Below are 26,920 nucleotides of genomic sequence, written 5' to 3' on the forward strand. Positions count from 1 at the left end.
AGGACATTTGACTTTTTCTCCCATTTTCCAGGTGTTTTCCAGTACTGGAAAACTGGTCAACTGTTTTCCAGGTTTTCCAGGACACATGGGAACCCTGATCTTTGCACTTAATGGATAGGACAGCTGAAGAGAGTCAGGGAATGCAGGGAGCAGAGAGTGGAGGAAGACAAATGGTCAAGGCTGGGAGTCGAGCCTGCAACCACTGCGACGAAGAGCCTCTGTACATGGGCCGGGTGCTTAGACCGCTAAGCCAATGACACCCCGATGGGGACAAATTTAAACATTTGCAGAGGTCTGTGTAGGATGCATCCATATAAGTACTTTGACCGAGAGACTTGAGACTCTACTTCAGCACTGCCTGAAGATGAAAAGGACTGACCAAGCTTTTTTAAAATGGTAGTACCTTTTGATCAGATTTTACTAAGAACAATGTATTGTAGTGAAAACTGTAATATAATAACTTCTACTTTTAAATTATTTCATCAATTTAATATTCCACACATGGAAAACAAAGTGCAAATGGCTCAATGGCAGGCCGCTTTTAGGTCAGCAGACATCTGAACATGAGAGTTCAAACACGTGAGAATAATTGGTGCAGCAGCTCAGGTTTCAGGGTCCTGGTGCTGGGACAGTAGAGCTTGTTGCAGGCACACTTCCTTGCTGCCGACATTGCCATTTCCATCAAGTGCATCTCTCTAAGTTGTCACTTTGATGATTAAGTAGTCATGTGTTTACGTTAAGACTGATCACAAATTATGTTTCTAAACCAAGTATCCCTCACTCCTCCAGTCTCTGCATCTTGTTCAGCACACCAGGAAGTACCATTGGTGTAAAAGAGCTGTCTTGTGTCCACTTTCTCTTACTTTTCCAACTGTGTAAAAAGCAACTGAGGTGAGGCAAAACTTTATTCTCAAACAGAAAAACAATTTATGGACACAGCTAAGCTATTATGAAGACGAAAGTTGTCTCTCTCTCTCCACCCATTCACTTCTGTTTCTTTCAACCTAAGGGATAAATAATCATCATGACAAATCATCATTACATAATTTTTTATTCAACAGTTCTTGAGAGGAAAGTTTTAACTCCACACACGATGGCAGTGACAAAAAATAACTTCCCAAACTGGTGATCAGCCACGCTATACATCCAGTCTTTATCTGAAAAATAGCCTTAAGTAACATGAAAAATACAACAAAAAAAACTTAAAATGAATAAACAGATGTGCCTATTGTGTTTTCTCATTATGATGTTTTTATTCTCCTAGCTGGTGTCTAGAACAAAACCAGATCCTCAAAACTTCAACATCAGAACACACACTCTGACACCACACAGCTTCTTGCTCATCACTCTGACAAACCATGCTCCCTCTCTCTCTCGCTCTCTTACTCAGTCATCACACCTGCTGCATGCTTTGAAATTGTAAAAACGGAATTCCAGGAGACAGCACATTAAATATGAAACTAGAAATAGTACAACTGTAGCACAAATAGCCCTTTTGCAACTCGTCCCATCAAGCAAAAGTCAAAAACCTGATATGATTTTTCTTGTAATAGAAAAGAAACTAACATATTTTGGAATGAGCTGCTTTCTCTACAGTAGGCTACTTTCAATCACCCAAACACAGGCAGCAACAGTCTCCAGACCTGTTTCAGTTCATCTGTTGGGCTTCCTGTCCCATCCTCCAGCATGCAGGAGATGTCAGCTAGCCTGTCAAACTCAATCTGCCATGGCATAGTGCAGACATAAATATTAAAGGAGGCACTATCATGAGCTTTCACTTACTTGCACACACACACACACACACAAAATCACACTAATAAGAATCTGAAGTGTCAGGTGTGTTATTCCTTGTACTCCAGAAACTGCTGCAATCTTTTCCGGTGCTCTGCAGACATCTGAACAGCACTGAGGATTTAAAGAAAAGTGTGTCAGACAATTGTCAGCTCTTTTTGTATCGTGTAAAGAGAGTCAGCTTTAGTGAGAGGCCTTACTTTAAGTGAGTTCCAAATGTGGTTGTTATCCTGTAGATGGCGGTCTTGAGTGTGGCCCTGAGAGCAAAGCGCAGGGTTTTGTAAGTGGAGTCTCCCATGCTGCTGCCCGACCTGGCCGGCTTACTGGAGGCATGAGGCAGCTTGAAGTGTCGATCTACTGCCTGAAGGTGTGGAGGTTGAGACAGGAGTGCTGTTAGAAGGGGCACCGTGCAAAGCATCTTTTCTTGTCTACATCACGCTGCACTGCGTATGATGATTTCCTGTGAGTGTGTGCATGTTGTGTTTCTGTCAGCATGTGCAATATCTGCTAAAAATGCGAAATATTAGTCGCCTTTAACCATCTGAACTCTGAAGTTGTGTGATGGAAAAAAACAGTGCTGAACTTTGTGCAAAGCCTCATACTTGGCAAGATAAACCAGAATGATGAAATCTCATCACTTCATTTAACAATAGTGGCTGTGTCAATGTGTGCTCTTAGATTAGCTAAAATAACCCTCAACTTACCTCTTGTAACACCAGCATGCAACTAAGAATGCTGGGTAATGTAGTCTGCACAACCCCGAACTGGTCCTCTGAGTAGGAGGCTTGAACCAGATAAGACAGCCCTGTAGGAGGATAGTAGATGATGCTGTGATATGGATGATGAGTTAAAAAAGATCACATCCTCATTTATGAAATGAAGTCCATTTTGTCGTCTTACCTTCGAGAGCCCAGATGTGAGCCTGGCTGTCTGCAAACAGAGCCTGGCTGGATGCTTCTGGAAGCTTTGATAGACAATGTTGATGAAGTAAGAGCTTTTTGCTTCACAGACAGATCTGTATTTGTGGCAGAGTATGTTCGGAGGAGACATTGAAGAGGGTCTACACTAAAACATGCACCTCAGAAAGCAAAGCCCAACTACTTTCTACACACAGGGAGTGCAATGCAAGTTCGATCATCGATGATGAAACTTTTCAGTATCAACGTGCGAGCAAGTGATTATCAACGTGATTAGGAAGACGTGCCTATAAACACAGAAACACGTGTGTTACACAACTCCTTCATTCAAGCCTCGAAGTGATTAATTAGTAAGGCTTGTTGTAACAGCTAGACGGATGGAAAGAAGCTACATTAGTAATGTCTACACAGCAAGGCCCGAAACCCGGAGTGATATTAGTGAAGCCTGCAGGGGGGGGACTGTTAGACACAGAGAATCTACATGAATAGCCCTTTGTATATTGTGAGTTTGCAACAGCGCCACCACTAAGCTCTGCTGTCATCATGCCTTTATACTTTCAAACTGATGCGGTGACAGCTCAGTACCGGTGTCCTAGTGTGTGATTTTACATTGTGTTACAGGACTGTGGAAGCACGAGAGGTTAGAAGCTTTACAAACACACACTCCATCCTGAGTGCTCCATCGGTTCACAGTGAGCCTCTGTTGCTACCTCTGTGACATTCATATTGAAGCTGAGACGTTACAGGGGCGTGATTATAGCACTTTGAACTAGCAATATGAAAAGGGCTATCAGCTAGAGGTGATCTACATCAGCATGCAGGGAGCCCCTCTGAGTGCTCAGGAGTCAGCAGAGGAGAGCATGCACATGCTACACATCCTTACCTTGTTAAACCAATACATAACCAGCACCCGCTTTGCCAAGAAATTCTTAACCTGAATGGAGCAGGTAAGTGTAAAGTTGTTTCAGCTTTCAAAATTTCACAAGATAATAAAACATGTATACAGAGGACGTAAAGGATTTTCATACTTAAAGGTTAAGATCTTAGCAGCTTTAAATGAGAACAGATCAACATCAAGCTAAGCTCAATGGTGTGACCGTTACTTAGTATTAAAGATTTGTAACCTGGCTGCAAATGAGACATATTGTCTGAACATATTTCATTGACAGTCTGTGGAAGCTTTGAAGAGTGATGGGTGCAATTGAGCAGCGACCGAGGGCAGTGGAGAACAGAGTCTGCAGAGCGTATGTGCATCTGCTCATTTTCACACCTCTGTCTCACCTGGCCACCCACTGCATAAAGCAGAGGCGACAACTGGAGATGTTTTCTAGTGGCTCAAATTTATGCTCGTCTTTCTGATGTGTCATTATGTTTTTTATGTTACACCAAGTTGCACTTAGCTGCATGTGTGTTTGCACTTACTTAATCTGAGACAGACCAAAGTATAGGGCTACTACTAACAGCCCGAGGTTAATAACTGTGAAGTATGAAAAGCCCTTCATGGATACTGTATGTGTGGTTCTGTTTTGGAACACTAGGACTGAAGTACCTGTTCTTTTCTGTTCTGGAGGAACTTAGCCAGGAGACTTGGTTTGGAGGGTTCCTGCTTGGGGCTGGTTACTGAGGCAGGCGATGGCGGAGGACTTCCATTGACCTGTGAATCTGCACACAACAGGTACGTCAAGGGAAGCAGCAAGAAAACTCAGTATTCAGATATCCGTCTACTTAATCTCATGTGAAACCCTGACGCTCTAAAAAGTTGACAATTTCTGTTCAGATGTTCCAAAACAGCTGGAATTTGTTATTTTCCGAGTCATTTAAGGTCAAAATATGTCTAAAGAAGAAGAAAATACATCTCAAAAGGGATTTAATGTGTTCACAAACTGGCCTTTTAAGTGTCTGTATGACCTCCCTGAGACCTCCTCTCACCTGTGGAGGTAGACCACAGTTTTGGCCCTCTCCTCATGACGTGTGGGCTCTGCACTGTGCCAAACCACGGCGAGCATTGATCCACAGGAGCAGTGAGACGCCGCAGAGCCGGAGAAGCGAACGGGCTGTCCAGGTCAGGAGTGAAGGGTGCCGTCAGAGGACTCTGTGGGTGGCCGACAACGGTGCGGGCAAAGACAGAAGCTGGAGTTTTCATCAGGAAGGTGGGTTTAGGGCTCATCAGATCTTCTGTACCTGAGGTTACTGTTGAGGGAAACAAAGGGGAAGTGTTAGAGAACATGAAGGGGAGTTATTCAAAAGTTCACCTGTCTTAAGAAACACACCTGATGACTCAGACGAGGTCTTCCTTTCACTCCCTGTCGACATAGATTTGGCCCTGCCGTTGGTCGCCACTGTTTCATGATAGGCTATGAGTCTCTGGGTCAGATCGGCCAGCATCGACAGACACTCCTTACTGATTGCATTCCAGTTATGAGGATGGCCACCTGGATTAAACAAGACACTTATTCTAGTTTTGTCATCTGATACAAGTACAGTCTGAGTATTTGAAGTGTGTTGACATTCATCTAACATAAGAAAAATCAGCAGACCTGGCTGACTCAGACTGAAGACCTCAGAGCGTCGTGATGGGGAGTGTTGAGACAGCAGAGCCAAGTCCTGCAGAGCTAGAAACTACAACATGAGGGAAAAGATGTTAAAACACCAACAAGAAAAACTAAAAGAAACGCGTAAAATTAATGTGTTTTTATCTACCTTCACTATCATCGGCTGCTTGTCTGTAAGAACTTTAGGAAGACACTGGTGAGCATCCTCAGTGAAAGATGACTGCACAGGAAAACTGTACACCTGGGGATGAGAGGAAAAACCTGAATTAACACACGTGTTAATTGAGTTTCAAGTCAAACTAATCACGCTGAATTCTGAGGTGGTGATCTTTCGATGCGGTTCAGTCTGGTGCTATTTGTGTGCTTGAATATTCAAAGAAAGGACAACACTGCCCCCTAGTGTCACTAAATAATTCAAATGCAGTGTTTGCAATTTAACACTCTACTTTAAAGCCAATCACAATCAGAAATTGGCGATCACCAGAGAGTCCGTGCAATTTGGCAGCTGTTTAGGCTTCAACCTCTGGCCTGTGGATGAACTCAGGTCAGACTGAAAGATTATTATAAAGGCTAGAGTCAGGGCTTTCCTTTTGCAATACTAGGGATCATTTAAATTCACAGTGATACACACACCTCAGTGACAAAGATCCTGAAGAGCAGCAGTGTGATATGCCATGTGAAGAGGAGGAAGGTGGCACTGATCCAGAGGTGGCCCAGCAGGGAGAGATCCAGCAGCCCTGCTATACTGTCAAGCTGGTGGACAGAGCTGGAGGTGGAGGTGAAGTTGGAGACCGCACATTAGAGACAAATAATGCAAACGTGTTGCTTTAAATCAGCCCAGGGAGCAGCACAGGGCACAAGACGAGACTCAGTACTCACCTGTTCAACTGAAGGTTCAGAGTTTTACAGATCCATGCTCTTGGAATATATCCTGTTGATATAAAAGTGGACATATATCACGACGAAACAAAAACAGACTTGGAATAAAAGCTGCACTCAGGTACAATAAATAAAAGTGTCCATAAAAAAAGTTATGTTAGAGCTTTAGACTGCTACAGTGATTTGTTCTGAGCTGTGTTGCAGAGATCACTTACCCAAGAAGAAATAAACAACGATGTAGTTCCTGACAGAGTAAAGTGCTTGAACCGCGCTGCATTTCACCACCAAAGGCAGGGAGCCTTTAAACTGAAGGTATTTGAATTGCTGGGGAACAATAACAATAAGTTCATATAACCATCAACAGCTTTTAAAGGGTGCCTGTTATTTTGTTGCTCTTAAGTTCAGTCACACTGTGAAGATTAAGACATAAAAACATAAGCAACCTGATGGCATACATTTATGTTTAAGAGGTTTGTTGTATTTCTATTTCATTGCTTTCTGTTTAACCTAGACTTCAGTACCCAATTCCACCCCCTTCGTGTAATAACATGCCCTAGAATCACAGTGAACGTCTTTGACTTCTTGAAATAGATTTATAAAGGCCCATTAAAAACAAAAGCATCCATCTTTGCATTAAAGTCTGAGACATTCAGGCAAACACATCTTACATATTCAGTGGTGGCAACATCATCAGTCAGATAAATTGGGTAAATCACATCACATACCTGAACAGTGTGGAAAGCAACATAGTTCATGTTGTGGATCACACCCAGCAGACTGTGAGAGAGTCCAACAAAAGCTCCGGCCAGCAGAAGGAAGATTTGATACTCATTCAGGCACATCTGAGCGGAGCTGGCAGGAGTAAAAAGACACGATAAAGAGATCAAGATGGTGGACTGAGAGTGTAAAGCTTTAATTAGAGTTTTATCCAGAAGAATCTTACCCATCACTCTGTGTGCAAGAGAAGCCAAGCATCTCATATCTTCCTCCGATGGTAATGGCACAACACCAACCAACAATTATCCCCATGATGCAGTGTGCCATGGAGTTTAGAAACTGACGAGGGTGGAGCAGCTGACCCAACAGGGCGATCTTTGAGCATGCAACAGTGGGAATGACTGAGGAAAAGAGGAAGAACAGCAGAGTTACAACCAAAAGCCAACATTCATCCGTGTGGGATCGTGTTGTATTCAGAGTCTACGCTGTTACATCCCATAATACATTCACATTGTGAGTAGTAGTATCTGATTTTCTTTTTTACTCTCACCCAAACGTCACATGTCACATTTACTGATTGACACAGCAACACAGAGAAAACAGTAGGGCCTGAATGTTGTTAGGCTGTAAAGTTTGTTCAACAGCAGCAGGAAAACACTTCTCTGTTGATTTCAGAAGAAAGAGAGGAAGCAGAGCTGAACTTGAATCTGAGGATGAGGGAACGATCAAGCAAGGCGTAACATGTGTGAGCGAATCCAAAGCGCACGAGCACAGCATTCATTGACTTACAGTGACATCAACGTCACATGAAGTCTCTGCTGCCTGTGCTGGCTTTGTAGATGGAAATAAACAACAAGGAAAACAAGAGTATTTTTTCCATAATTTACCAAATATTACACTGTATGACATGTGCGTTAAAATAACGAATAATACAATTAACAAACAGTGAAACATTTAGATCGATCTATAGCACAAAAAAAAAAAAATGGTGAGGGATAACATCAACAAAGTCTTCTCTCTCTCTCTCTCTCTCTCTCTCTCTCTCTCTCTCTCTCAGTGCAACAGGTTGGCCCTGACATGCTGTCATACAGTGCAGGGTCATGTTATAAATACAGATGGTTTATTTAATTTGGATATTCAAATCTAATTTGTTTGGTTAAAGCATTAGTGTTTTTTTGTGTTGGGTAAATTTAGACAATTAAGTATATGGTTATTCAGAGCTTTTGTCTAAGTGTTGTTTAATAAGCCGTGGTCATTTTGGTCTGATGGTCAAGATCAAAAACTAAAATGTACTTTACATGACAGCTTCCCTAATGCAAGCAATTCCTAGCATTCAGTTTCATATAATCAAAAATAACTAATGATTCTTCTTAACCAATACATTCAATTTGGGGAATTATTCGTTGTTTCTTTAGTTCAGGAGAAGTGCAAAATAAATGTGTTACACATCTGTTTTTGATTATTTAAAGATAAATAAGTCAACTCAACCTGCAGCTTCTGGTTAATTCATCTGAGATATCAGACTAATTTGCTCTGTTTACTTCAACCCTGAAGTTCACAAAATGAGGTATGGCTCTGTTAATCTGCAATCTGAACAAAGTTAACTTTAAGAAAGTATTCAATACACCTTTATAACATCCTATCAATTACCTGTATAATACTCCAGGTTCAGGAACCCCACCATGAGGATCACTCCGAACAGCAAGATCAAGGAGAAGATGGCACTCGCACTTGTCAGGAGAGACAGACATTCTGCATGGAGAAAGTAGTCCTCAGTGAGTTTCAGACAACTTCAGGCAGTGATGAATCAAATCTCCCCATAACGATGGTGACTGACCTGATATGGTCTGGATGGGGTGAAGGAGATTGAACCTGCTGAGGATACCAAAAACTGCTGTGGTGGGAGGCAACAACAGGACAGCCCAAGCAATACTGGCCGTGGCTCTCCAGCAAACAACCTGAAAGAGTGATCAGACATTACTAGAGACATAACTAATATACAACTCATCATAAAAGAGCCTCTGTTGTGTAACTTGTGTATATCAACTTGCTGGATCTTAGCTGAGGTTGTTTACTAGGTAAACAATGTGTACGTCCGTGGACGTCAATTTCTACATTTAATTCTGCTCCAGTTGTATATTTATATGACTGTATGCTTAAATAGTCTAAGAGTCATATAAAAACAGCAGTCTAACATCTGATGCATTTCTTTCTACCATGTCTGAAATACTTGATTTGCTGGATACTGCTGCTACTGCATTTTAAACATGACCCGTTTTATTGTCTGTGAAATATATGGTTATAAGTTATGTACATGTCCGTCTCATTCATTTTGTTGTCTTTTGCTCTGTAGTTCATAACCTTAGAGTGTTTATGCCACCTCTTAGTAAAAGCTATACAACAAATAAGCTAGCATAAACACAGGCTACTTTTAGTTAGCACGCTAGTAATCCGCGATTCATTTTCTATGTTCGGAAGTAAAAATAGACTTCCAAAACTCACCTTGTGGATGAACCAACTACTTTGCTGTGCTGTAAACATGTTTTTGGATGAACAGAGAGTCCCACGGTGACAATAATTTCTTCGGCTCTCCTGCTGTCAAACTATTTTCCACTCACTTTCCCATATCGCGCCACATGCATTCAAAGGACCTCTGAAGGACCCACATTAATAGCTGTCCGTACAACTGCCTGTCACCAAGACCAACCCCGGCCACACGCATTATATATAATAAACTCATAGCTTCAAAGAAATGCTTACAAATGTAACTATTAAACAGAATAGACTCACAAACAATAGTTTGATAAGTTAAATTTAGATAAATGTTGATTGAAACAGTTAGGTGACAGTAAAACGATACAAAATCTGAGATAAATACATGACATAGAATCAAATTACACAAGCAAGTCATTAATGACAAAAAAAAAATCCTCTTTTTCTAATTTCTTTGACATTTTTAGTCCAAAAATAATCCATAAGCTATATCTCTGCTGTACTTTCAGAGTCCGAGTGGCATTTTTCTCAATTCTGTATTCCTTTAGCTTCATCATGCATAAAAGCTTTCTTGTCATGATGATAGCCATTTCCGTAAGCTGGAAAACTGTGCTTCTCCAAAACAGTCTTTCTGTCATGGTCCCGAGTAAAGGACTTGGTCTCAAAGGCATTGACTGGGAGCTTTTGTGATAAATTAATGGACATCTCAGTCTGAACCGCTTTGTGGATGAATGGTTTCTGTCCTGGTTTCTGGTTTATTGCAGGGAGTGCAAACTGTTCCCTCTGGACCTTCTTGTCTTCCCACAATTTAAGAAGACGGCGTTGATTATTTGTCATATCCTTTAGATTTTGCTGCAGTGACTGCACTTGATCCTCCAACAGTGTTTTCGAGGTGACTGCATTTGCCAACTCTGATGTCAAATCATCAATGGTCAAACTCAGTTTCCCAGCCTTCTCCATCAAGGAACTGCACTCACGCTCCTTTTCATGGAAGTCATTGATTATGTCCTTTGTGGTCTTTCCATTAAACGTAGGGCTGCACTCAAGTCCTATCTCTGTACGAAGAGCCTTCACTTGTTTCCTCAGCTCCTTGTTGTCCACCATTAAAGTCTTCATTTTCTGTTTCAGAGCCTCAGTTGAACGCATCCTGGACTCATTCTGCCTGAGTTTCTCTCTCAGGACACTTTCCCTGTGTATGGCATCATCTCTTTCCTTTCTGCATTTCTCCAAAAGTTTCAGTGTCTCAAATTTAGAAACCTTTTCCATTTTCCCACTTGTGCTAGCCATCCTATGGTTAGGTTTTCCCCTATCACAATATGTATATATAAAAGAAATAAATTAAAAGGGCATCTTCTTTAAAAGGTGTTACTCACAAGCTGTTCATATAATCCCTGAACATTGTGTCGGTAAATCCTCTTCACGAGCACGAGCAGACACATGAATGCCTGAGACTGAGGCAGGTGACATTTCTCTAACAGGGTTATCTGTTTGACAGTCAGCTCCTGTGTAACACAAAGCTGGGGCTAGAATGACCATTAATTAGGGCGCCACCATCCCTTTGACACCGTTTCAGGTGACTCAATTTTTCTCTATTTTGTTTACCAATTTAAAAAAACTCTGCTCTTATAAATAAGTAGAAATATTGAACACAAATAGAACAGAGGGCTCATGAGTGTAAGATGCTGACCACACGCCTCACACATGTGGAACCAGGCTTTACATACTTAAGTGACATTTTTCCACTGGAGGTGATCTGTGCATCTAAACAGTGACACCGTAGATTCTATCGGTTTGCTCAGCCACATGACAGTTTGGATGGATGAGTTGGAAAAAAACACAGCAGCAGCCAAATGGCCACTTTCAAATAGATGCTGTCTTTAAAAAATTGAAGTTATACCTATTAGTTACAATCTCTTCCTTAAATATTTAAAATGTCCAACTGTTGAAATGCAGTGACAGACACTGATGCTATCAGGTGAAGACTCACGTTGGCCTACACGTGGGGGGGCGAGTAAGAGTTTACTGAAACACAGAGGTGCAAATAACTTATTCACTGACATATGCTCTTTTAAATGATAAAATTATACAAAATCTTTGAACATTTTGATCATTTAAAGCTGAAACACTGTTTTTACAGACAAGCATTCAGCACAATGCTTATAACAATGTTCAGGAAATACAAATAGTGATTACACTGAGTGTGCAGATTTTGATAATAGCAAAAGTTTTCCATGTTTTAAATGCTGTTATTAAATAGAAGTAGTGATGGGGGGATTTTGTAACTTTTAACAGAGTCATGCTTGCTTTTCCCACTTTCTCAGTCTTTTTGCTAAGCTAAGTTAAAAGCATCTTTTTATTGCTTCATATTTGTATAAAGACAGAAGTGAGATATCAATCTTTTTACAGGTCTTGTGAGGAACTTTCTATTGAAGCATTCGTGCAGCTATTAAACACAGTTGAATCACAGTTGTGTGTGATGTTATTGTTGACGGCAGGTGAAAAGAACACTGTGGGTACTCTACCAATCAAAAATGTTCAGTACTGCAGGCCTGAAGTTCACGGACCTTTGGAAAGTGCTACCCTCAAGCAGGGGCTCAGGAGGGAAATTAAATACCCAGGAACAAAATATCAACCCTGGTTCAAACTGTTGAAACAGGCATAGTTCCTGAAAAGGTCCCTAGTTCCTGGGGGAAGTTCCTGCAGTCGAAAAGCACCTTTGTCTCGATTCTGGCGCCTCTCTAGAAAAAGTGGTACCCATAACATCTAGTGACTGCATTTGCCAACTCTGATGTCAAATCATCAATGGCCAAACTCAGTTTCCCAGCCTTCTCCATCAGGGAACTGCTCTCAACTCCTTTTCATGCAAGTCATTGATTATGTCCTTTGTAGTCTTTCCAATAAACTTAGGGCTGCACTCAAGTCCTATCTCTGTACGGAGAACCTTCACTTGTTTCCTCAGCTCCTTGTTGTCCACCATTAAAGTCTTCATTTTCTGTTTCAGAGCCTCAGTTGAACACATCCTGGACTCATTCTGCCTGAGTTTAAAGGCTATAAATGACACCTACCTCCTAAAAGTGGCATTTATAACAACTACATGGAAAGAGTCAGTCATGTTGCTGGTGGTCTTGGTTACCATCATAGGTCATAGAAAGACATCACTGTGCAAAAAGTCCAAATCTACTCACAGGTGACTATGGTGAGCGTCCTTTTCTCAAATGTTAAACTAATTCTACATATAGGCAGCACGTAAATAAGAAAGTATAAAAATCATCTGATTAAAAGTTTATTTGTGTTTCAAAATCAACTACAGGTTGACCAGTAATACGATTGTTGTTTACAAAGATGATTTTATTATTAACATTGGGTCCAAAATGGAAAAGTTGTACCTTTTTCCCCAAGTAACACTCATAGAGAATGGACAAATCAAATACCATGTATTAAACAGTTTGTCAAAACAAGAGGGAACTCATTAAAAAATCGTGTTAAATCACTTTTTAATACCTTAGACATTTACACAAAGTCTTTGGCATTAGTCGAGGACACTTAGGCGATATCAGACAGAAAATATACAACGTCCTTTTGTACAAAATAAGACTTCAGTATATCACATACTGCTACACTTAATGTGGTTTATATAGCGAATTCTTTACACAGAGTATACTTTCCAGTTCCCATTCACACAATATAAAAATGCATATACAAAACACATTTGATGCCACTGCACAGACTACTATCTATGTATTTTAACAAAAGACTCATCAAGAAGAAAACTAACACACTAAAAGAGTCCCACTGTGCCGTGTAACACCATATCCCATTTGTCTTCCAGAAAGTTTAGAAGCCATCCTGTTAGAAGCCACATACTTGGTTCCAGTGTTCATTTTCAGAGGTCACGCAGTTGAACCAAGCACACACACTTCAGCCAGAACGTCCAAGTGCAGGTGAAATCCAGACGACCCATGACTTCATCTCCAAAGCAACCTGATTCTCTCTAATAAGGCAACAGGAGAGCCTGCAATTTTAAATAGAATAACACATGCTTTAGGAAGGAGAAATCATGTAGTGGAAGTCCGGTGTCAAATGTTGGGCTTAAGCAGGTCAAAGAAAAAAAAACACACACTCAAGAAAAAGCAAGGAATATAGGCCAACTGTGTAGAGCTACTGAAGCAAAGGTCAACAGTGCTTTATGATACAAGTGATAGTAATTATAAAAACAGACACTCAGCAGAAGGAGGAGGAGGAATATGACTTACAGGTACAGGTTATTGGTGTATTTGCACAATGGGAGCATGGATTTTAAAGGTTCTGTGTCAGCTTTGTTTACCTTCAAACAATGACGAGTTTTCATGTGGAAGACGTTGACTTGATCACCACTGCTGCAGGAGAGTTTTCAGCTTCTAGCACTGGTTCTGGTTTGCTAAAAAAATAGGCCTGATGAAACAAAAGCAAATAACAAATAAGGAAACTGGGTTACGTAATCTGGAAAAGATGCAATGACAGCATTAACAGAGACTGCTAATCAATCAAGAAGTAAAGCCGGTGTGTCTGGGACTAAGTGTTCAGCAAATGTTCGGTGTTACAGCCGAGAATAAAGCATCACTGAGATCCATTCATCTTGGTCAGCCTTCAGACACAGGCTTACTTTGTAGACTAATTACATGAGTGTGAGCAGACATACGACACCTCTGTGGACCTCACATTAAGAAGTGCACGTTCCCACACCACTCATAGTTTCCAGAAAGAGAGACCCCCCCCCCCCCCAGAGAGTGCTGAACCTGACACTATCAGGTCCCAGAAACACACAGAAAGAGTCACGCAAATATGTCCGTGTAGTGTGCAGTCTGTGATTGGCATGGACAAGGTGGGTCAAGTCTTGGTCATGCTACTGAGATCAGTCGAATTGGAGTGAGTCAATCATTGTGGTTATCTACACCACGACGGACAGGCAGCTTGAATCAACTAGATTGGAGAAGATGGAGTTTGCCAAAAGCAAGACAAAGAATGATGGATCTTATTTCCTCAAACTGATTTAATGTTCCATTTCTCTCAGATTTCTAATTAATCCAAACTGTGAAGTTATGTAAAAGCAGAATAACAGCTATCAAGCATGACTACCTTGCTTCCAACTGCGAGTAGTACATTGAGCAGGACGATGGTTGACAGGATTGCTATGATGATTTTGGGGTGATCATCTCTGACCGCAGGCCAGAAAGTCAACACCAGCACCGAGCCGGAGAGACAGAGAGCGATCACGATGGAGCACCACCTCAGCCATTCATACGGCAGAATCCACAGGACCTGGAAGGACAGGAAAAAAGTATTCAGTAACTTTATAATACTGTGAATAGTTACGTTATAAAAATTATTTGCATGGTGTGTTAAAAAATAAGTCATGCACTCCTGTGGCTTTATTTCTGAGTTGATGACATTTCTCAGTGGGTAACATAAAAACTAGCTGTGAATGTTATCAACTATTACTATTCTTCTGTATCTATTCATCATGCTACAGGTCTTACCACGGCTGGAATGTAAATGGCGAGGGAATATCCGTACACACAGACAATCTCCATGAAGGAATATGACACCACGTTCACAACCTTATTGTTTCTCCACAACAGGACACCCCAGAGGGCAAGAGGCACCAGCCAAGCATAGCTGAAAATGGCCGTTGCAGCAATGGTCACTGGAAAACACAACAAATTAGAATATAAAAGAACATCCCCCAAAAAAATCTGCTCTGGGGAGGTTCCCAAAGAAAAACAGCGCTCACCTTTTCGAAACTCTGGGGTGTACTTGTAGTTTGGTTTGCCAAGGTGTACCAGGAAGTTGGATATGTTTCCACTGATGGCAATGGCAAACACGAGAGTGGTACAAATCCAAAATGGTCCTGCAAGCACAAATACCAGCACTTTGATTTGTGTAGCCATAGGGGGTTTAAACATTCTATACAAATATTACAAAATTAAAGCTGCAGTAAAGAACAGGAACTCATGTTTGCCAGAGAAATATGAAGTGTCCCTTATACTTATTAAATAAATAAACAAATAGATTGATTGTGGAAGTGTTTCAGTGCTAACCATAAAGATCGGGATTCCGCCGAAGGTGCACATGAATAAAGTTCTTCATAGGCCATGGTCGTACTGATCCAATGATCCTTTCCTTCACCTGAAAGGAATATTACATTAAAGTTATTTTAATTAAAATATGTTCTTCATTCTTTGCTTCACAGATAAGTAGGTATACCAAAAGCCATTAGAAAAAGTATAATCGTATTACGTGATGGGTCTCGATGTCAAAAAACTGTTGGTAGTACTCAAACGTCCAGAAGGGGACGCTTTTCTTTTGCCCAGAAAGAAGCTTCATTTGAAGAGAGAAGAAATACAGAAGATTTACATGATTAAAACTAATAGTTAATGTAACATTCAGAGGTTACAATATGCTTGTAAGTATTGTTCAAACCTCTGCCTTGTCATCACTGGCAAGGAGGTCCTCCTCATCCCCAGCAGGAGAGTAACCAGCAGCTCTTTTCTGCTGCCTCTCAGGTCTACTTTCTTCATCCTCAATGCTTATGGTGATTGCATCTCTGTTGGTTTCCAACAGGTTTCCAGCTTCTTCAAAATCTAATGTCAAAAAATGGACAACATCGAGAGGTTTTTGAGTGACCTATGTGTTATTTATACAAATACATTACAGCAAAGACGTGCATTGATTATGGGAGTGCAGGTTCCATAGAGACATTGAAAGATAATAATACACTCTGGTATTATTAAGGCTACTTGATATCGTAATTATATGATTAGTTGTGGAAGATACTCGCCTTGAAATTCAAATGGATCCTTGTTAGTCGCCATTTAAACGAAGTTTGTCTCCGGAAGTTATCAACCAAAAGAATGCTGCACCTTTCCCGAGTAATCTATGGAAGGAAGAAACATGTTTTGATCTTCAAACACAAATCATTATGTTTCTGTACATTGGTTCAAAACGCTGAGAATGTACAACACAGAAACACCCTTAAAGTTAGCTTAAGTTGGCTAGCTTATCAAGAACTCTCTTGACAGCTCATCAACAAGTGATTGCTTTTACTGCCTAACTTCATCCGCTGAGCAAAAATACAGCAGGGAGAGCATTTATTGTTGTATGATTACTACTCCACAGACTCCCTGAATCAATCCATGCTCACCAAAATGTCCCCAAAATTTCATGAAATCACTTCAATTCTCCCTGTGGGTGTAATGCGTGGAACAGGACATACTGGTCATGTAAACAAGGCTTCTTCCTGTTACTTAATATATCAAAGTAAAAGTTTGAAACTTTCTGAGCTCAACTAATATTTGTCTATTTGAATAATTATCCTGGTCCATGATAGTTCACGATTAAAACAGTATATTTAAGCTAAATTCTTGTTACTTTTTTGTTCTCTGTGTGTTAAAACGAGTTTCAACTTAGCGCGGACTTTTATTTTGAAAGAAACTCGACTGTGAGAACTAGCACGGCTAGCTGCAGCATGGAAATACTTGCAATAACACCGCGATAGCTTTACAAAACTCAGCAAAAGTATGCAGAATACGAAGAGAAAAGATGAGATAAGCGAACGAAATGCGTAAAGGTAATCTTAGTCCTGTGTTTAGCTCAGTTTTAGACCATAGTTTGGCTAACTTGCTAGCTTCCCTGAGTTTTTAAGATGCATCAGGTGTTTAGCTCTTGACATACTTGATCTGACAGTCTTGCCTCATCATGGACAATAGCACCGTTTATGTCCGAGAGAGAGGCAGCCTTCGTCGTGTCAGTGACATAGTCCTGGCACATCCAAAGCCTGTATCCTCGCCATCATCATCATCATCATGCAGAAGGACAAATCCCTTTGTGCTGAAAAAGGAGCACTTCATATTCACCTACAATGCAGAGGGAAGTCTGAGATACACAACAAAATCTCTCTTTGACATCACTCTGCTATTCGTGGCTGACAACATTCACCACGTGGACTCTCTGGTGGGCTTCCCTGAGCAAATAGGAGACAGACTTTTTGCAGCAGCAGAGGAGAACCATGTCTTCTCAAACGCAGACATTTCTACTAAAGCCCTGCAGTTATTCAGCGATGCATATAAAGAGATGGTGCTGCGATCCCTCTGTCTGAGGAACAGGTCAGTGAAAATGTTAACTCACATCCATCCTCCAAGCTTTCTTTTCAAGAGACGGCTACATAATTTGTTCCTCTTTTTACTGCAGATTTCCACTCTTGCATGAGAGGATGAGTGAAATCAGAACATTTCATAGTTTGAAGTCTCTGGATTTGTTTGGCTGCAGACTTGGTGATGATCACGAGATCTTCCTACATCTAACATCCAGCTCACTGGCGAGGTACCACCTCATTTATGCAAACCACACATCTTGCCATGGCAAATTGGATACATGTTGATATCACTATTACTTCTCTTTTTCAGCAGTCTGATCCAGCTTTTCATCGGTGGTAACAGTCTGTCAGATGTTGGTCTACAAAAATTGACTGCACCAATTCGTATGATGAGGAAGGGACTGGACTGTCTCCAGGTTCTTGATCTTTCCTGTCAGTAACCTAAATTATACATACTTTTATTTTGTTGTGGCAACTCTAATGCCACCAAATTCAATATTTGTTTTGGAGTTGACATAATGCACCAACATAAAATATTCATTAATCACTTTTGCTTGTTATACAGATAACCCCATCACAGAGAGAGCTTTCAGATACCTCACATGCCTTCCAAAACTTGAAAAACTTGATATATCTGGGACAAGTTTCAAGGTAGAGGAACACTTGTGGTGCGCAATACTTGGCTGTGCCTTACTGTGATTCTGACATCTACATGTGATTTATACCTCCAGCTTGGCTCCAGATTAAGGACAACCATATGGGACCTGCTGGGGCTCATTTATTCTGAGGAACCACTGAACACTTTTGATCATGTGAGATGCAAAACAGAAGGCTGGGCAGAGCAGGTAAACACCCACAGACATTGATTGAAGTAACTGTCTGTTATGGTTTGCTGAGTTTTACTGACAGTTTAGATTCATCAACAAATCCATTGTCTCATTTACAGGTGGTACACCAGTGGGAAACAAATAACTCACACATGCCAAAACAGAAGAAAATTGAGGAATCCAGATCTTCAGCTCTTCGCTTTTGTAAGTTTATTTAAAGGTTCATTCACATTCTGATGTGCTATTTTTAAAGCCTTAACATTATCACCTATAATCCTAAATAATATGTGTCTTTGTTATCCAGTTGGCAGACAGAAGTTTGTCAGGGATGTCCTGAATGCAGCACCCTTGTTATGTCAGAGCGCAGAAGATACCAAGAGTGAGACGCTGCGTTTCTACAGACCTGCTGCAAACAGTCACATACCAGAGAAACAGACTCCAGCTGCAACCTATCATCCAGCAAAGCATTCCTGTCTCAATATAAAGAAAAGACAGCGGCAGTCAGAAAGATGTGACAGTTCACATCAAAGCCCTCCCACTAAACGTCCGTCCTCGTCAGCTCTCACTGCAGAGGACATGGACTTGTTAAACAGCTACTGATGGGGCTGTGTAGCATTTCACAATGAGTGTGTCAGTTCTAAAGTAACATTAAGGCTCCAATCAACAAGAACATGCTTCAAGTTCAAGACAACCAGCTTTTTGAGCTGAGAAGACTCTTGGAAACAGGTTTTGTTGTTCATATCATTTTTGTATAATAAAGTGTTGAATTTTGATTGAGTCTGCAGTCTCTGTTTTCTTATTTGGTAATCAGTTATTGCACCCCTGACATGTTTTTGTATACAGCAGACAAAAAAGGCATCAAAACTAATGCACTGCACACAAACTTTCCTCCACAAGACCTTACTCAAATAACAATCAGTCAATTTAAAGTTGCGTTCACTTTCTTTTTGGATGGTACCAGCTAGGGAACAGGTTCTGTCAACCATGTGTCTATTTTTAACTAATAGTGTTCCCAACCCATGCAACTCACATCACCTTCAAGGTAACAGACTTTATAAGGTTCCTCCATTTATCATAGATTTTTGAAGTTCATTATTCATTTATACTCCCGACGACCTGGGAACAGATCATGTGTAAAATCTAAGCTGTTCCTCTCTAAAATCCCCACACAGCAAACATGGAGGCTACTAAATATTCAAACCCAGAAAAAAATAGGACATGAGGAGAAAAAAGGTCAATAGGTGGCCTATCAGTTTATTTTAGCCCTTAGCTTCCTTGTGGGTTAATTCAGCCCTAAAGTAGATCATTTATAGGCTTTGTAAAAACTGTTTCTCTGGCATGTCACATAATCACTTAATTGACAAAGTTCAGAGTATACAGTGGACAGCAAAAGTCTAAACACCACTGTTAAAGATAAGATAAGATACTCATTTATTAATTAAAATGCCAGGTTTTGTTTTGTAAAAAAAAATGAGACCAAGATAAATCATGTCCAAACTTTTTCCACCTTTAATGTGACCTATAACATGAACAATTCAATTGAATTTTTTTTGAATCTTTTAGGGGGAAGAATAAAAAATTAGAAAATTAAATAATGTGGTTGCATAAGTGTACACACCCTCTTATAACTGGGGATGTGGCTGTGTTCAGAATCAACCAATCACATTCAAACTCATGACAAATAGTAGTCAGTATACACTGTCATAATTTAAAGTGACTTTGATTAATCTCAATAAAGATCAGCTGTTCTAGGAGGATTTTCCAGACATTTCCTCAGTTGGATCTTACAGCAAAAGCCATAATACACAGAGAGCTTCCATAGCATCAGAGGGATCTCATTGTTGAAAGGTATCAGTCAGGAGAAGGGTACAAACATGTTCCAAGGCATTAGATATACCATGGACTACAGTGAAGACCGTCATCATCAAGTGGAGAATATATGGCACAACAGTGACATTACAGGTAACTGGATATCCCTCCAAAACTGATGAAAAGATGAGAAGAAAACTGGTCAGGGAGGCTTCCAAGGGGCAACATTAAAGAAGCTGCAGGGATTTCTGACTAGTACTGGCTGTGTACTACATGTGACATCTCTCCTATTCTTCATGTGTTTCAACTATGAGTAGGGTTGCAATACGGAAGCCTTTTCTTATGAAGAAAAACATCAAAGCTTGGCAAAATGTTTCAAAAACATACATGAAGTCTCCCATAATCATGTGGGAAATGTTTTATGGTCTGATGAAACCAAGGTTGAACTTTTTGGCCATAATTCCAAAAGGTATGTTTGGCATAAAAACAACACTGCACATCACTTAAAGAACACCATACCCACAGAAAAGCATGCACATTATAGTTGACATCAAAGGTGGAAAATTTCTGATATGATTTATCTTGGACTCATTTTTTTTACATCACAAAACCTGGTATTTGAACAGGGGATCCAGTGTATATGTGCACCACTACGGGTAGAAATTATGTAATTTACTGGCCTAAAAGTGGAAGAAATTGGCACATTGTGTGAAAAAAAAATGCAGTTATATTGGGTGGAATTTAAGTGTAGACCATTCATGGCAGATTTCAGTGGTAAACATGTTTTGTGATGCTGTGTTTCTGCATTTGCAAGCTATCAGACAGCTCACCTCGCAATACCGATCCCTCTATCAACCCAGAGGAAACCGGCGCTATTTTCTGCAGCCTTGTATAAACAACTGACGGCTGAGTGGAGACCAAAATAACACTAAATGACTATGTTTAAGTCCTTTCAGCAATAAATGGTCAGCACAGTTTTACATGCCGAGCAAAAGGAAGCACCATGCTCACTGCAAGAAATATACAAGAGATAAGAATAAGACAACAGTGGTGAAGCTTCTAAATCCTTATTTTGGGCGCAATAGTCCCAAACTTCACGAAAGCATAAAAGGTTAAAAAAAGTCACACCCAACAACTTCAGATCAACGTTTTTAATTAGGATCCATCATTAGGCAAACAGACATCAATGAAGCAGATAGGCCTGCTGTTTGTACCGCCACTATCAATCAAGGTTTAAAGCATACAGTTTTATTGTAAAATTCAGTATCACCTGGGAATCACTGTGGTAGTAATGTAAGAACACACTGGGTGAATCTTCAAATATATGCACAAATCTGTACCAACAAAACTTCAGGGTTTGGCTTGAAGCCTGAATCTAAACAGCTCATTTAAAACTGATTCAATAAAATAAAGCACACCACCAGACATCTAAAGCACACACCAAATTTAAGAAAAAAGTCATACATCCTGTTTTACCACCATCCCTTTAATGCCTCAATCATACCTATAGAAAAAAAACTTGAATCACTCCAGTTTTAAAACTTCAGACGGGAGACGATACGTTATATCAAAATGTGCAGAAAGTAGTTACTCCTGTTTAGACCGCGAGCAGCACAGGTCTGGCGCCAGAGCATAAAAATCAGCTAAGACTATTCAGAGAGAAGGACGATATCCCTTTGTTAGCTACATCTTTGGCCTCTAGATGTTGGACTGGTCCAGGTTCACTTTGGAAGGTAGCGGCCCGGCCTCTTCCTCTGGCCCTTTGGAGGTGACGATGTGCAAGGAGGAAGCTGGGTATGGAATGAGTTTCTTTTCCTTCATGTACTCATTGTCTCCATTGATGCTCAATTTCTGAAAGAAAAAAATAAAGAACACAATTTAAATAAGGTTTAGGCTTTTTACATGCGTCATCACCAGACTCCAAAGTTGAGATCAGATATGAATTTGACTTTTATCATCTCATCTGTTTGCATAAGGAATGGAAAGAAAGCAGTGTATTCTTCATTTCCAGCATCAAGTCTGACATCTAGTCTTTCACTCCTGTCTTTAGGCAACTTTATTCTGGGAACATAAAAATGCCTTAATTCACCCACCTGCTGGAAGTTGGATAAGAAAAATGAATGCTTCCTTTACAAAACAAGCTACCCCCTGCAGCCAGCCTGACTCTGGAGTGAACAAAACGACCATAGAAGCTTACTCATTAGCATATTTTGCATTATCTGTCTCAGTTTGCAAAATAAGTGATAAAGTAGTGAAAACCAGCTGACATCATCACACAGATGAAACAAGAAGATTTCATGAGGTTCATTATTTGCTTTTCATATGAGCTGGTAGGCAGACTCTTATCTACAGGCAGAATCAGGTTAGCGCTTTCCTGTTGTTTCAAGCTTTTATGCTAAGCTAACCAGTTGTGAAGTTCCTGGTTTTGTTCCTCTAACATGCAACAAACAATATCAGCAGCTGTCCAAAACCAAAGAACAACAAAAACCATGAGTCAGGGTTTGCTGCCATCGAGGTAAACTCAGGGTTAACTCAGTAACAAAGCTGGTTCACCTCTTACTTGGGTAGATCCCTATAGTGAACTATGCTGAACACCTAACCTGCTCCAGGGCAGGTTGGGACCAGGATAAGCGATCAGTTTGTAGAATTTTTTTTTATATAAAATATTTGTTGTTTTCTATCATCTGTCTTCCAACAAGACTAAACAGCCTAACATCAGAGAATGTAGATAAGAATCATATTTAAAGTTTATTGCTTTGAATTATGCTTCCATTTCATTTCTCCACAACATTTCCTCTGATATTATCGAGCTGCAGCTGAAACATTATGTCTTATATTGTCATACATGCTGCCACAATATTATTATTGTTATTATTATTAATTTGATCTATAGAGCACTTTTCAAAATCCAGGTTACAATGTGTTCACATGTGCAGCAGAATAAAACAAGCAGGTCATAAAATCACACACACACACACACACACACACACACACACACACACACACACACACACACACACACACACACACACACACACACACACACACACACACACACACACACACACACACACAGGAAGATAAATAAATAAAACACATTTTAAAATACATAAAATTCCCTTAAAAAACAATTATTTAAAAAATATATATAGATACATTTTTTAAATAAATCTTAAATATATAAATAATCTGTGCAACAATTTAGCTTCAGGGAATAAACAGGGGTAGTAAATTAAATTAAAAGAGACAGAAGTCTTGATCTTTGAATATAATTATGATGTTTCTCTCTTATCTGACAGTTCTTTCTTCTTTTTCTAAACGCAGCTGAGTTGGTTTTATGTGTTGAAATCGGTCATATTTCATTAATATCATAATTCGCTCTGTTTGAAAAATATGATGATCGGCTGAGGGTTCTCTGTCATATTTGTGATTGGTCATTGTTGCTTGCCCCGCCCTTTTAACTCTGTGTTGACCCGCTTAGTGTGATCTTGCCTGTCAGGGTTAGTGAAGCTAGATAGCTTCAGGATACAGCTCCATGCCTTTACTGAGCTGGTTTGTGTCAGGAATGTCTCCAAAATAACTGAAGAGTAAAGAGAGTACAGCACTTACCTCGCCAGGTACATACTGGTCTACAGCGGTTGCCACGGTGGCACAGCAGATCCAGATCAGGACCAGCACAGACAGGATCAGGGTTGTGGTTAGGATCCACCCTGGAAGCCAAGAGTTCCTGAGAACAATTCAAATATTTAGCTTTGGTGGCTCTGCTGGGATTACATCCTTAATGCTCATAATATCACACTCCTCTGAGCAAGTGTAGCAGTTTCACTGTGCTGACAATGTAAGGGAAGATTTGCTGACGAACCTTGAGAGACAGCTGAAGAGGTTGTATTCGTCGTCGTAGCTGCTGTCTCCGGTCAAATCTCTGTCCCTCTCCTGGATGACAGATCGTTGGTATTCTCTGTAAACTGGAAGGCCGAAGCCAGGAACTTAAAAACATGAGAAATTAATCAACAACACATCTTGTATGCTTATTTCTCATGTTGCACGACTTATGGATTGTGCATGAAATAAATCCTCTGCTTTGCCATGTTTAAGAACTCTTATACTCAAGGATAAGAATGAAGATTCTTCATTATGTTTCTTGTTGTCTTAAAAATCTTCAAAGTGACAAAGACTTAACTACTTATTGGTTTTTCCTTCACCACTATTTATTGCACTTATCTGCTTGTGGCTCTCCAGGCACTAGCATACTGCTCATCAGGAAGTAAGAAAGCTAGAACATTCTGTTATCTCAGATCTGACACTGCAACGTATACGCTTCGATTGAAAGGATAGCATTTCTCTCTCAAGCTCTTTTCTTTTACTCATTACACTTTGTTTCTGCTCCATTTAAAAAAAAAACAAACAACTGCAACAACAAAACTGACAAAACATGTACGCCACTATCACCATATCCTGTCCTCTTTCTCTGTGATTGGCTGGCTTTTCACTTCCCTCTGAACTATAAACACTTCAGGTGTCATATGAACCATCTCTTCTTAAGCATAACTCAGCCCTCAAGGCAATTTTCTACCTTTGAAGGCATCATTCAGTAAAACTGGTCAAAATACATCCTTTTGTTTTCTTAAAGGGTTTTGCAGTTTCAACACTAACATGGTATGAAGTCTTGAGCTCGCCTTTATCAAACAGGGACTCATTTAGCTAACAGGTTTTTTTTGTGCTAGCTTGTTGTGACTGCGGTAAGATGTCTGCAGGAATAAACTTTAATCTCATGTTCGTCACATTTAAGGAACATGTCAGTCAGTGCAGCTTTGTCACTCATCTATGTATTTTTGGGACATCAATAGAGGTCTATGGACTGCACTGAAGTTTCTTTATGCCATGACAATACTTGTTGGGAGGTTAATCACTAAGCTGCATAAAAAATATAGGAAAAATATGGCATATTACCAACTTCTTATGATAAATGAATGCAGAGAAAGTTAGTGGCGGGCTTACAACTTCTCGGTGAATCCTCTTTAACATCCTTTTCCATGTCAAACAGGGAGAAAAACTTGACTTGTGGCTCAGACTGTTGATCGAAAGACAGAAAGGGATTGTCAACATGCTGTTGATGTGTGTTGTTTCAATGCACAAAGTTGATGCTGAAGATCAAGCTCTTTTCTCTGCAGAGTAACACACCTGGAAAATGACAACTTTGCCATCATCAGCCTGGAGGTAGAAAGTCCATGTGGAGGTGATAAAGCTGTGAGCTTGATTCATCAGATCGCCCCAAAGTCCTCTGACCAGAGCCATGGGGTACAGCAGGTGGATTCTGGGCACCATGGCCTCCAACTGAAAAAGAAACAAGACAAACTCAGTGCACTGTTCTTCATTTGCTTGTACCCATGCAGAGTAGATATGGATTGTACATGTCTACCTGCTCATTGCGTTTCTCAGCAAATGGGAGCTGATTCTGGCAGCCCAGGTTGCATGCATACTGCTCATCAGTCTGAGAGTAGGCCTCGCGACAAGCTGCAGGAGTTTGAAGGTTTTGAAAGTTAATAGGAGAAGGTAAAACAGGACACACAGTGAACAAAGATGTGTTCAAAGCCACCTTGGGTGTGCAAACATTGATCTAATTATATGTGTGAACACTTGTTCACTGCTTCACTGTAGGATTCAAGAAAGCTTTATTGCCAAGTGAGCTTGCACACACAAGGAATTAAACATGGTGAATGGAGCACTGGTACTTGACAACAAGACAGTAAGGACACAACAAGACAGTAAGGACAATAAATATAGAAACCTAAACACAAATCCAAATATTCCAAAAAAAATAAAATAATACTATCTGTACAAAGAAAGGGCAAAGAAGTACTTTTAAAGACATGAAATTAGTTAACTTAGCCTAAGCCAGGGTGCACATGTAGATGATTATAATAATAAGATATGTTATGGAATCATTTACAATATTGCACATGGATATTGAGGTATTGCATATGTATGTGATGTATCACAGGAGTCTTTGGTGGTTTACTGTTTGAGTGACTAAAAGGGCATTATAATAGGTCAGGACAAGTTGACAGGAGAATTCAATATGTCAAAGGCATGGTGCATAACTTACTTGATTCACACTCGGACTTGGTTTGATTCAGATCATCGCTGTCTCGAACAAACTGACAAATGGAAAATAGACGGCAGCCTCTCTGGCAGGCGTAGAGTTCATCCTCCTTCAAAACAAACCAGACGACCAGTTGAATGCTCTGACAAACACTTTCAACTTCACAACACGCTCTCATTCACACTCAACATGTAATGTGCACAGAACAGGTTGTCAATAAGTACACAGGCCGACTCGTAACATTAGCTGACGCTAGCAGACATGACTTCCCTCATAGAGAGGAGTACTCACCGATGGATACGTGTGCAAACTGTATGTCATTTCACACGACTTGTGACAGGATGCTGTGTTTCCCAAAACACTATTAAATACATCTGAAGTCGCGGATGTGCATGAAAGCACGACGAACAATCCTAAAATACAGACAAAGGGTGAAAAGGTTCCCATCTTGCCAGCGAAAATTTATACAAACAACAACACGCTTCTCTTCCTCTTACTTGATCGGTTTGCAAATCTCGCGGGAGCCGGGGCTTCGCGCGAGACTGTTGTTAAATTCAATTCCTCCTCGTAAAAGTCAACACTCTGTGTTAGATTAGGAATGATATATCCGATTTATTTTTATTTTTTTTCCTGAGTTTGTGTTGACTTAAATCGGGTTATATTTGTAGTCTACCTTATATCTATACTATGTCCTTTTGATT

At 40.2% G+C, this 26,920-nt stretch overlaps 5 protein-coding genes across 9 annotated transcripts; 1 reads left to right on the top strand and 4 right to left on the bottom strand.

The window, feature by feature from the left end:
- Positions 1-1,032: 1,032 nt before the first annotated feature.
- ndc1 (NDC1 transmembrane nucleoporin) lies at positions 1,033-9,534 on the bottom strand. Of its 2 annotated transcripts, XM_034703372.1 has the most exons (18): positions 9,359-9,533; positions 8,694-8,814; positions 8,507-8,608; positions 7,083-7,257; positions 6,865-6,991; positions 6,355-6,463; positions 6,140-6,191; positions 5,894-6,026; positions 5,409-5,501; positions 5,246-5,327; positions 4,979-5,140; positions 4,638-4,898; positions 4,258-4,370; positions 3,592-3,642; positions 2,692-2,755; positions 2,496-2,596; positions 1,992-2,152; positions 1,033-1,905 (listed from the first exon to the last, which is right to left on the bottom strand). In XM_034703372.1, the coding sequence occupies exons 1-18, from the start codon at positions 9,395-9,397 to the stop codon at positions 1,842-1,844; spliced, it is 2,010 nt and encodes a 669-aa protein (XP_034559263.1). In that variant the 5' UTR covers positions 9,398-9,533; the 3' UTR covers positions 1,033-1,841. The 2 variants fall into 2 exon arrangements, with proteins under 2 accessions (XP_034559263.1, XP_034559265.1); XM_034703374.1 differs by lacking the exon at positions 3,592-3,642 and having other exon boundaries at positions 9,359-9,534.
- Positions 9,535-9,807: 273 nt separating this feature from the next.
- zgc:113691 (uncharacterized protein LOC503529 homolog) lies at positions 9,808-10,615 on the bottom strand. The gene has a single exon (XM_034702845.1). It carries the CDS (start codon positions 10,613-10,615, stop codon positions 9,878-9,880), a length of 738 nt encoding a protein of 245 aa, XP_034558736.1. The 3' UTR covers positions 9,808-9,877.
- A 2,004-nt stretch (positions 10,616-12,619) lies between these two features.
- Positions 12,620-17,382, bottom strand: yipf1 (Yip1 domain family, member 1). 2 transcript variants are annotated; one of them, XM_034703151.1, is made up of 10 exons: positions 17,060-17,382; positions 16,167-16,262; positions 15,809-15,969; positions 15,626-15,706; positions 15,427-15,514; positions 15,120-15,236; positions 14,866-15,032; positions 14,465-14,647; positions 13,674-13,780; positions 12,620-13,361 (listed from the first exon to the last, which is right to left on the bottom strand). In XM_034703151.1, exons 2-9 carry the CDS (start codon positions 16,198-16,200, stop codon positions 13,694-13,696), a joined length of 918 nt encoding a protein of 305 aa, XP_034559042.1. In that variant the 5' UTR covers positions 16,201-16,262; positions 17,060-17,382; the 3' UTR covers positions 12,620-13,361; positions 13,674-13,693. The 2 variants fall into 2 exon arrangements, with proteins under 2 accessions (XP_034559042.1, XP_034559041.1); XM_034703150.1 differs by lacking the exon at positions 17,060-17,382 and adding an exon at positions 16,530-16,643.
- lrrc42 (leucine rich repeat containing 42) lies at positions 16,804-19,080 on the top strand. Of its 2 annotated transcripts, none has more exons than XM_034703149.1 (7): positions 16,804-17,490; positions 17,576-17,707; positions 17,794-17,912; positions 18,046-18,131; positions 18,212-18,325; positions 18,427-18,511; positions 18,612-19,080. In XM_034703149.1, exons 1-7 carry the CDS (start codon positions 17,084-17,086, stop codon positions 18,905-18,907), a joined length of 1,239 nt encoding a protein of 412 aa, XP_034559040.1. In that variant the 5' UTR covers positions 16,804-17,083; the 3' UTR covers positions 18,908-19,080. The 2 variants fall into 2 exon arrangements, with proteins under 2 accessions (XP_034559040.1, XP_034559039.1); XM_034703148.1 differs by having other exon boundaries at positions 16,805-17,490; positions 17,791-17,912.
- A 2,172-nt stretch (positions 19,081-21,252) lies between these two features.
- Positions 21,253-26,733, bottom strand: tmem59 (transmembrane protein 59). Of its 2 annotated transcripts, none has more exons than XM_034703430.1 (8): positions 26,511-26,733; positions 26,223-26,328; positions 25,536-25,630; positions 25,298-25,450; positions 25,115-25,187; positions 23,979-24,081; positions 23,726-23,843; positions 21,253-21,967 (listed from the first exon to the last, which is right to left on the bottom strand). In XM_034703430.1, exons 1-8 carry the CDS (start codon positions 26,664-26,666, stop codon positions 21,815-21,817), a joined length of 957 nt encoding a protein of 318 aa, XP_034559321.1. In that variant the 5' UTR covers positions 26,667-26,733; the 3' UTR covers positions 21,253-21,814. The 2 variants fall into 2 exon arrangements, with proteins under 2 accessions (XP_034559321.1, XP_034559320.1); XM_034703429.1 differs by having other exon boundaries at positions 23,979-24,102; positions 26,511-26,731.
- Positions 26,734-26,920: the final 187 nt, after the last annotated feature.

This window comes from Notolabrus celidotus, chromosome 15 (genome assembly GCF_009762535.1).
Source record: "Notolabrus celidotus isolate fNotCel1 chromosome 15, fNotCel1.pri, whole genome shotgun sequence".
Classification (NCBI taxonomy): domain Eukaryota; kingdom Metazoa; phylum Chordata; class Actinopteri; order Labriformes; family Labridae; genus Notolabrus; species Notolabrus celidotus.